Below are 10,972 nucleotides of genomic sequence, written 5' to 3'. Positions count from 1 at the left end.
CCAAGTACACCCCCTGCCCTATTTTCAATTCTTTGTTTTGTTTTGTTTTGTTTTTTGGTGGTACTAGGGTTCCTGGAAGCCCTTCTACCTCCGGGCTACACTCCCAGACCTATTTTTACATTTTTATTTGGAAACAGGGTATCCTAAGCCAACGCGCGCAGCTGGCTTCGAACCTGCGCGATCCTCCTGTCTCTGCCTCCCAAGCGCAGGGATTACAAGCGTGCGCCACCACGCCCGGCTCAATTCTTTATTTTGAAACAGGGTCTCACTAAATTATAGAGGGCCTCACTAAGTAGCTGTCCGTGAACCGCGATCCTCCAGTCTCAGCCTCCCAAATGCTGGGATTAAAAGTGTGCATCAAGCCGGGTATGGTGGCGCATGCTTGTAATCCTAGCATTCAGGAGGCTGAGATGGGAGACTCGTGGCTCACAGACAGCCTCAGCTACTTAGTGAGGCCCTCTGCAACTTAGTGAGACCCTATTAAATAAATAAAAAATAGGTCTGGCCAGGCATGGTGGCACACTCTTGTAATCCCAGCATTTGAGAGGCTGAGACTGAAGGATTGCAGTTCGCAGACAGCCTCAGCTACTTAGTGAGGCCCTCTGCAACTCAGTGAGACCCGGTTTCAAAATAAGTTTCTGAGGCTGGTCTTGAACCTATAATCCTCCTTTTTCAGCCTCTTAAATACTGAGATTATAAGTGTACATCACCATGTTGGGCGTGAAGTTGTTTTATTTATGTTTATTATTTATTTTTGTGGTACTGGGGATTGAACCCAGGGGCATTCTATCTCCAAGCTACACCTCCAACCCATTTTTTTGTCTTAATTTTTGAAACGAAAGTTGTCGCGCCAGGCGTGGTGGCACATGCTTGTAATCCCAGCATTTGAGAGGCTGAGACCTGGAGGATCGTGGTTCGTGGACAGCTTCAGCTACTTAGTGAGGCCCTCTGCAACTCAGTGAGACTCGGTTTCAAAATAAAGAATAAAAAATAGGGCAGGGGGTGTAGCTCAGAGGTCAAATGCCCCTGGGTTCCAGCCCCAGACCCGAAAAAAAAAAAAAAAAAAAAAGTTGTGGAAGGCCTCACTAAGTAGCTGAGGCTGGCTGTGAACCTGCGATCCTCCTGTGTCAGACTCCCAAGCACTGGGATTACAAGCGTTTGCGACCATTCCCAGGTTGAAGTTGTTTTAACTGTCGAATAGTTTAAAGGCTGAAGCTGGAGTATATTCTTCACCTCATCTCTTGGGTGTCCTTTATTATAGATCACATAGGACCTAGAAAACTTGAAAGTATTTATAGCACTTTTTTCTCTCTCCTGAATAACCTTCTGGGAATAGAAAAAAATAAAAAATAAAAAAACCAAGACCAAACAAACCAAAAATCCTTCTTTGAAGGATAGAAGGGAACAGACCAGAACTGGGTTTTATTCCATTGTGTATTAGATATTCCTAGCATTCAGTTACCAGGCACATGCTCTGTGTGTGTGTGTGTGTGTGTGTGTGTGTGTGTGTGTGTGTGTGTGTGTGTGTTTACTGGGGATTGAACCCAGGGGAATTCTACCTGGGAGTTATACCTCCAGCCCCAGCCCCATCTTATTTTATTACTTCATTTTATTTTTTTTGTAGTACTGGGGATGGAACTCAGGGTCATTTACCTCCAAGCTACACCCCCAGCCCTATTTTTTATTCTTTACTCTGAAACAAGGTCTCACTGAGTTGCAAAGGGCCTCACTGAGTAGCTGAGCTATCCACGAACCCGGAATCCTTCTGTCTCAGTCTCCCAAATACTGGGATTATGAGTGTGCGCCACCATGGCTGACTCCCATCTTTATTTTGAAACAGGGTCTCACTAGGTTAATAAGAGTCTCACTATTTTGCTGAGGCTGTCTTCGAAACCCCAGCACACACACACACACACACACACACACACACACACACTGCACACACACAATGCATACACACAATCCTGTCTCAATCTCAATCTGCCAAGTATTGGGATTACAAGCATGAGCCACTATGCCCCACTCATCCATTATTTTTTTTTTTTTTTATGTTTCGTGATGGGGACTGAGCCCAGGAGCATTCTACCTCTGAGCTACTCCCAGTTGTGTGTGTGTGTGTGTGTGTGTGTGTGTGTGTGTACTGGGGTTTGGAACCCAGGGGCATCTATGTGTGAACTTCACACTCAACCCTATTTTATTTTTAAATTTTGAAACAGAGTCTTGCTAAGTTGCTAAGGCAGGCTGGGAACCTTCAATCCTCTTGTCTCAGCCTCCCAGGTCCTGGGATTACAGGTGTGTGCCACCATGCCATTCCCTGCTGGCATAGGACCCAGTCCTTAGCTGCAAGGTAGAGAAGTTTCTGCCATCCCTGCCCTTGTGTTGGCTTGGAGAGGGAGCTAGCCATCCGCCATAATCTATTGCCAGATATGGGGTGCTTCCTACTTAAGAGTGGGCCGGACCTCCTCCAGACGGATCCTGCCTGCTCTCCATGTGGACCTCAGACCAGGGGACAGCATCTGCACAGAGCAGTTGGGCTGGGAAGAAACTTTGGGGTCCTGTTTGGACCCTCTTTCTTCTAAGCCCTCAAGATCCCGGCCTAGACTTGGGGAGTAAATACCACTGGAGGAGTGTAGACTCATACTTTCTTTAAAATACGAATTCCTTTTAAGGCAATGTGTCCCGCCTCTTCACACCGTATAAGGGTAGCTTTGGCATAATAGCTTTTGCAAAACAAGCCCCACCCAGAGCCTAGCTGGCTTTGACGTTGGCCTGGGCGTCTTGCCAGGGAAGGGCACCTGCCAGACTGGCTTAGGCTAGTCTGAGTGAGCTGGCCCTCGGTACCTGTCTTTCTACTGCAGAGGAAAGATTTACTCAGCTGTACAAAGCCTACAGGCCATGATACACGGGGAAGGAAGAATATATGGAAGTTTGTGCAGGTTCCAACTCTTCGTCCTCTATAGAGAGACATGTAGGGTGAGTTTTTCTGGCCAACACAGATCTTGAAGAGGTAAAAGGAGACTAGACTAATGAATGAAAAATACTTAGGTACAAGCACAGGCCCTAGACAAAACTACTCAGTTAAGCAGCCCCAAATCACCTCTAAGCCCCGCCTTTGTGTAAATCTGAGCGAGAGCCGATGGGCGTGCCTTGAGGCCTCTTGGACCCGCCCACTTTACGATTTCGCTCGCTCATTGGTGGACAGCGTTCTAGGGCGCGGCCTGCCTTCAGCCCGCCCCCGACGCGCCTATATAAGGGGGCGGATCCGCGCGCGCCCGCCCGATAGGCGCCGGCCGGCTGAGGAGAGGGTCGGCCCGCGCCGCTGCCCTCGCGGGAAGAGGATGAACGGGGCGCGGGACTGGTCTACCTTGGTGGACGCGCACCCGGAGGGCCAGACCGTGGTAAGAAAAGGCGCCCAGGCCGCCTCCCCCGCTGGGTTTCCTGGGTTTCCAGTTCCGCCCCTCCCTTGCCCCGTGCTGAGTTCGCTTACATCACCTGGTGCCGGACCAGGTGCGGCCAGCCCTCGGCGGCGCCGGGCTCCCTTTCTTCCTCTGCCCGGCGGCGGGCGGCGGGGGGCGCGGGCTGAGGACCTGAGCCCTGCATGGCCGGGGCGTCCCTGCCCTCTGGGAGGACGTTGCGGCTTCTGCCTGGGTCTGGGCGCCGGTGGCCCTCGCTTGGGTCACAGGGCACAATACTCAGGCGTCCTGCGGGGCGGCTAGAGTGGGCTGCAGGAGAAGGAGCTCCAGGGTCTGGTCCCCGCGCCGTTTTGGACACCGTGTCCCGCCGAGGCGGAGTGGGCTTTTCTGTGGGTTCTGGTGACCTCTGAGGCCCTTCCAAGAATTTTGTGACGCTTTGAGTCGGTGACAAGAAAAAGGTCTAGAAGGTGAAATGCTAGGGCTCGGAATGGAGGGTGGGGAGCGGTGGGCTCAGATTACTCCGAGATTGGCTAGGGACTTTACCTTTCGTCAAGAGGGACAGAGCTTTCCACCTGGCGGTCATCTCCGTTCTTGTATTCTCCTGCTCCCCTCCCCCAGCCGGCCAACTGATAGCTTCCTGGGCCGGTGTGTCGGTTTGGCTTGTCTCCAGCAGCCAAGCCCAGGTCAAGTGGATGAAGGGGATGCAGGACCTGGGCTGCGAAGGGAAGGGACTCCCGCGAGGGCTTCTGGACCCGGCGAAGGCTGGGGAGGGAGGGGGCGGTCTCCAGTGCAAACCTGTCTGCCCCGCTCCCCTCGCTCTCGAGCCCCGTACCCCACCCCACCCCGGCTGACCAGAGGATTTTTCTTCTCCAGAGGCAAAGGGGGATAATTTATAGCTCAGTATTTCTAGGCTTTGCTGGAGAGGCTAACCCCGCATAGAGGTGGTGCACTCTTGTCGATTTCTAAGATGTAGTGAGAGCGAAAGGGAAGCCAAGAGGATGGGGGGTTGTATCTCCCCCTCCCCATCTGATTCCCTTACCCCTCTCTCTGCCTGTCTCAGCATGCCCCCGAGGTAGAGCTCAGGGCGCGTCTCCAAATAATATTTTTAGAATAGGTGCCCATTCAAAGTTCAGAGTACCAATGATCTTTTAATTCTGTTCACGACCCTGTGCTGTTTCCGTCCAGGCTTATGAGTGTTTCTGCCACATTACAAGTCTTGCTAGAGCCAACCCCAGACCCCCAGCCCTCGCTATGGGATGTTGAAGAGATGGAAAAAAACCCATCCCCTATTGTGTCTGGTCCCAAGGCCTGCTCTTGCTGTTTTGGAATGGTTGAGGTAGGGGGGAGAGGTATAAAATAAAGGAGAGGGGTGTTTGGGTTTCTTTTTGTTTGAAAGATCCAGAAAGAAGTCTAAGATCATGACATTGGCAATGTGGAGAACGAATTGTCACCCTCTTGATGTTTTCACTTCTTGTTTGCTAAGAATAGGTAGGAGAATAGAAGGAACTCAGTCTCCAGCCATAGTTCTATCTGAAGCTAACCAGAGACCTCTAGAACAAGGGGGGACTATACATTTTCCTTTTTCTAGGCTGAATATAAGACTCATTTTACACCAAAGCTGGGAATGAAATAACCATTGCCCAGTGTGACCTTGGAGACATCCTCGGTCTGTTAAGGAAGGGGAGGTGATGGTAAACAATCTGTCAGGAGACAGGCATTGTCCGAGATTCCTTTTTTCTGAGCCAGCTTGCAGTTAGAATTTATGACTCTGGACGTCCCTAGTAATCCGTCATGTGCTCATACCAGCGAACAAGGGCTCAGTGTGTGCATAGTGGGTGCAGAAATGAACAGGTATTTTCTCTGGGGTAGGCGGTGGACTCTAGTGGAAGTTAGGATGCTGGAACTCTTGTTGGCCTCACCTTCCAGGCTTGTGTCTGTGTGTTTCATACATGGGCACGAAAATGTGGTTAATTCAGTCTCTGGACTGTTTTGATTGTTGCACATAAATGCGGCAGGTACAAGAAGCCAGTGTTTTTCAAAACTGGAGACCAGCCGGGCGTGGTGGCGCAGGCTTGTAATCTCAGCGCTTGGGAGGCTGAGAAAGGAGGATCGCACAGGTTCGAAGCCAGCCTCAGCTACTTAGTGAGGCTCTCAGCAACTTAGTGAGACCCTGTTTCCAAATAAAATATAAAAAAAGGTCTGGGAGTATAGCCCAGAGATAGAAAGCCTCTGGGTTCCACCCCCAGTACCACCAAAAAAAAAAAAAAAAAAAAAACCCAAAACTGGAGACCAATGCTGGGCGTGGTGGCGCACACTTGTTTTCCGCTGTGGAGCGTTAAGCATGGCAGGTGCTCAGTGGCAGCCATCGTCTCTGTGGCTGGCCTGGGCTGGGCTGTTCACCTCCTCCGAGCAGCCTGGCCAAGGGATGGAGGGGACACCTGGAGCTTGGTCAAGGTTTGTGCCTTCGCGTGATGTCGACGTGTATTTATTATTTATTCTGTGCTGCTTTCCGGATGATCCTGGTCCATCTGCCAGTGGAGGGTCCCCAGGGTGAGAGGGGCTGTGGATAGACTCGGGGTGAAGACCCCGACTGACTGTGCCTCGTCCTGACTCAGGAGGCACTGGTCTTCATGGGGTGCTGGTGTGAGTTTCTGTGTTAGCGTCCCTCTCTGGGCCCCCTTCCCCTCCCTCCCTCTCTTCCTCCCCGCCTTCCTTCTGTATTTTGTATATTCCTATTAGGGATTAAACCCAGAGGTGTCCTACCTCAGAACTGCACCCCTCAGCTCTTTTTAATTTTTTTTTTCTTTTTTCTTTTGCAGTACTAGGGATCGAACCCAGAGACAATCTACCTCGAAGCGATAACGCCTAGTCCTTTTTTTTTTTTTTGGTACTGGGGGTGGAACCCAGGGGCTTTCTACCTCCGAGCTATACCCCCAGATCTATTTTTATACTTTATTTGGAAACAGGGTCTCACTAAGTTGCCGAGAGCCTCACTAAGCTGCTGAGGCTGGCTTTGAACCTGCAATCCTCCTGTCTCAGCCTCCCAAGTACTGGGATTACAAGCATGCGCCACCACGCCCAGCTTTTTATTCTTTATTTTGAAAGAGTCTTACTATGTTGCAGTGGTCTCACTAAGTAGCTGAGGCTGGCCAGGAACCTGCAATCCTCCTGTCTCAGCCTCTCAAGTACTGGGGTTATAAGTGTGAGCCACCATGCCCGGTTTACAATTCACCTATTTAAAGTACACAATTCAAGCCGGGCGTGGTGGCGCATACTTGTAATCCCCGCGCTTGGGAGGCTGAGACAGGAGGGTCGCACAGGTTCGAAGCCAGCCTCAGCTACTTAGCGAGGCTCTTAGCAACTTAGTGAGACCTTGTTTCCAAATAAAATATAAAATGGGTCTGGGAGTATAGCCTGGAAGTAGAAAGCCTCTGGGTTCCACCCCCAGTATCACCAAAAATAAATAAATAAATTAAATAAATAAAGTACACAATTCATTGGTTTTCAGTGCATTTACAGAGTTGTGTCATCATCCATAAACGTATTTTAGAAGATTCTCTTTACTTCATAAAGACATTCCACCAGATTAGCAGTCATTCCCCGCTTCCCCTTGAGGGCCGCTCCCTGTCTCTATGGCTTTAGCTGTTCTGGACATTGCACAGGACGTCATCATGGAGTAGATGGTCCTTTGTGACTGTCTTCTTTCAGTCAGCATGCTGTTTTTAAGGTTCATCCACATTGAAGGCGCATGCTGGTCATTTCTACTTTTTGACTCTTGTGAAAAGCCCTGCTGTAGCCGGGCGTGGTGGCGCACGCTTGTAATCCCAGCATTCGGGAGGCTGAGACAGAAAGATACAGGTTCGCGGCAGTGAGGCCCTTTGCAACTCAGTGAAACCCTGTTTCAAAATAAAGAATAAAAAAATAGGGCTGGGGGTGTAGCTCGGCGGTAGAATGCCCCTGGGTTCCACCCCTAATACTGCAAAAAAAAAAAGAAAACCCTGCCGTGAAGTATAGTGTAAGCTTTCTTCAGTGTATACTTTTATTAGTATATGCAATTGTACATCATAGTGAGATTCAGAGTGCAAACATATGCTATGAATTGGGAGAATATGGTTTGGGAAACTGTTCCCCGGGAACCCCTGCTAGGGTCCGGGACACACTTTCCCCCAACCCATAACAAAAACCCCAAACGACCAAAAACAAATAAACCGCGGGTTCTTGTCCTAAGCTAAGAATAAATATGCATAGCTTGGACAGTTGCTGAAGATTTAAAGAAGTTTATTAAAAGATGGAAATACAGAGAACAGGAACAGCTCCATACCAGACTGGCATGGAGGGGTGACTCAAAATGAATACACCAAAGGGATCACACGTGGACTCAACCTTTTATACCCATGACCTCTATCTTGTGTGCAAGACTCTGACTAGTGAACGTCCCTGTAAGGTACCTCCCTCAGTAAGGTGTGACAAGGTGTCTCCTTTCATGAAGGTCGACCCCTCTTACCATCTTAGCTCATCCAATCATGTAGATCTGTCTTTAGAGAAAGGCCTAGTTCTTCTCTCCTATTGACTTGCTAATTACATGTAGCTAAGTCAATCAAAGTTTCAATAGCTGTTTGCTTCCTGACCAAAGCCAAGCCTTTCTCTCTCCAGGTCTGCCGCCATCTTGACACAATTATTTTTGAAATATATTAATAATCAGAGCTTTCTCAAATCTTCCTAGGCCATTCCCAATTACTGGCACAACATATATGTGTGAGCTGCCTGTAATCCCAGCACTTGGCAGGCTGAGACAGGAGGATCGCAGGTTCAAGGCCAGCCTGCGCAACTTAGTGAAGCCATGTTTCAAAGTAAAAACTACAGTAGGGCTGGGGGTGTAGCACAGAGGTAGAATGCCCCTGGGTTTGATCTCCAGCACCAAAATAAATAAATGAAAAGGGCTGAGGGTGTGATGGTGTAGCTTGGAAGTAGGATACTCCTGAATTCAGTTCCCAGTTATACACACACACATACCACCACCACCACCACCAACAACAACAACAACACCACCAGCACCACCACCACCACCAACCACTACCAAAACAACCATGCACACAGCTCTTGAGGTTCTCTTCTATATCCTACCCCTAACCGCTGCTCCTTGGCCTGTCCGTGGCAGTGAGATTTGCCAGTGTGCACATGTATTTTTATTCTTCTTGGAGAGAAACACCTGAGAGTGGAGTTGCAGGCCAGAATGTTTTTTTTTTTTTTTTTTTTGTGGTACTGGGGTTTCTGGAAGCCCTTCTACCTCCGGGCTACACTCCCAGACCTATTTTTATACTTTTATTTGGAAATAGGATCTCTTAAGCCAGCGTGGCTGGCTTCGAACCAGTGCAATCCTCCTGTCTCCGCCTCCCAAGCGCAGGGATTACAAGCATGCGCCACCACACCCAGCTCTATTTTTTTTTTAGAGTTCTGAGACACTTTTAAAAAGAGTAAGGTTTGCAGCCCACCTCAGCTACTTAGTGAGGCCCTTTGCAACTCAGTGAGACCCTCTTTCAAAATAAAGACTAAAAAGTAGGCCTGGGGTGTAGCTCAGAGGTAGAATGCCCCTGGGTCCTATCCCCAGTACCGCACACAGACGGTGGAGGTCCTGGATGTGTGATGTGCGACACCAGGGTGGGGAAGAAAGTCCTGGGAGGAGAGACCTTTCAAGTTTGGTGACTGTCTCCTAGAGCTGCGAGGCTGGCCGGCCTCAGCCCTTACATTTCCGTTCACACCAATCCATCTCCCGTGTCCTTTGCCAGGTTCTTAATTTCGGGCCCCGTGGGATTTCTGCAGCCCATTCCTGCAGCCCATTCCAGCACCAAGCCTGCCAGGAATTTGAGGAATGCTGGGCTTTTGCCTGTGGAGGGTGGGGCGGATGGGGAGAGGAGGTTACCTAATCGTCAGTCATTTGGCACCAGCATTGCTGGGATTTCTGCAGGGTGGAGGGGGTGTGCACGTAGATGGTTTCGGTTCCAGACAGATGTGCTCAGATCAAGTGGGACAGGCCTCCTGGCCTGCTGGTAATTATGGTACGTGCCTCTGTGGGTCACAGTGCAGAGGCTTGGGAAATACCTTTTTTCCTGGGGTGGGCAGGTTTAGATGCGGGAAGAAGAATGTGCCAACACCACTGGCGGCCCAGACTTAAACCAGGCGGGAGGGGCAGGAAGAGAACCTGGGATGGGGTAGGGTGGGGATGCCTGGATGAAGGAATAAAAGGGAAATGGTTTCCTGGAATCTGGGCACAAAGCCAAAATCACAAAGTAGCTGGGCGTGGTGGTACATGCAGGTAATCCCAATACTTGGGAGGCTGAGACAGGAGGATCACAGGTTCAAGGCCAGCCTCAGCAATTTAGGGAGACCTCAGTATCCTAGAGAGACACTGTTTTTTTTCTTCTCAGTACTGGGGATGGAACCCAGGGGCATTCTACCTCTGAGCTACACTCGCAGCTACACACCCAGCCCTATTTTTTATTCTTTATTTTGAAACCAGGTCTCACTGAGTTGCAAAGGGCCTCACTAAGTAGCTGAGGCTGTCCGTGAGCCACAATTCTCCTGTCTCAGCCTCCCAAATAATGGGATTAGTATGTGTGCCACCATGACTGGCTCAAGAGACTCTGTTTTAACATTTAAAAAATAAAATAAAATAAAAAGGGCTGGGGTGAGCTGGGCGTGGTGACGCACACTTGTAATCCCAGTACTTGGGAGGCTGAGATAGGAGGATTGTGCAGGTTCTGTACCAGTATTGGGAAAGACTTCCAATTTAAAAAATATATCTTGGTAGTAAAGAAAGCCAGGAGTGTCAGGGAAAAGGGCCTTTTTACATTTCTAAGGAGAAGTAAAGAAAACCCGGAGTGCCAGGGAAAAGGGCCTCTTTACATTTCTAAAGAGAGACAAACTGCCTCAAGGATGGGAGGAAATCCCAGATCCTGGAGAAGCAACTTAACACATCTTGGGAGGGTAGCAAAAGGTGTGGAGGTCTGTGCTGGAGACAGGGCTGCCCCCCAGCCTCAGAGCAGATAGGGCAGCAGATCTACATATCAAAGGACCTGCGGCAGACTTTGTCAGGATAAGAACACTCAAAGGACCTGATGCTGGGACACTCAAAGTCCCAGCATGCAGGGACTTTGGGTGTATTCTTCAAATTGCCCCCCCCATGCCATTTCTGAATGGCATGGGGCTGGGGCTTTAACTATTTTCTATATTTCTATCTTTTTAATAACTTCTTTAAAATGTTCAGCAAGTGTCCGAGTTATGTATATTTATCCTTAGCTCAGGACAAGAACCCACGCTTTTTTTTTTATCTTTGTGTGGTTGTGTTGGGGGAATTATTTCTCCCTTCACACCGAACATATTTCACCGTAACAGGTTCGAAGCCAGCCTCAGCTACTTAGTGAGGCTCTTAGCAACTTAGACCCTGTTTCCAAATAAAATAGGTCTGGGAGTATAGCCCGAAGGTGGAAAGCCTCTGGATTCCATACCCTGCACCACAAAAGAGAAAACAAAACAAAAAAAAGGACTGGGGTGTAGCTCAG

The 10,972-nt window shown here is 49.4% G+C and overlaps 1 protein-coding gene across 1 annotated transcript in view; it reads left to right on the top strand.

Moving 5' to 3' along the window:
• Positions 1-3,338: 3,338 nt before the first annotated feature.
• TUFT1 (tuftelin 1) overlaps positions 3,339-10,972 on the top strand; it is a gene marked incomplete at both ends in the record, with an annotated part of 47,054 nt that continues 39,420 nt past the window's right edge. The window contains one exon of the mRNA XM_080691151.1: positions 3,339-3,398. Within this exon, the coding sequence (XP_080547277.1) occupies positions 3,339-3,398 (60 nt within the window). The remainder of the gene's footprint in view (positions 3,399-10,972) is intronic.

Source organism: Muscardinus avellanarius, assembly GCF_963383645.1.
Source record: "Muscardinus avellanarius genome assembly, chromosome: 3".
Classification (NCBI taxonomy): Eukaryota; Metazoa; Chordata; class Mammalia; order Rodentia; family Gliridae; genus Muscardinus; species Muscardinus avellanarius.
The sequence above is the reverse complement of the archived record's forward strand: the minus strand, read 5'-3'. Positions and strand labels throughout refer to the sequence as shown.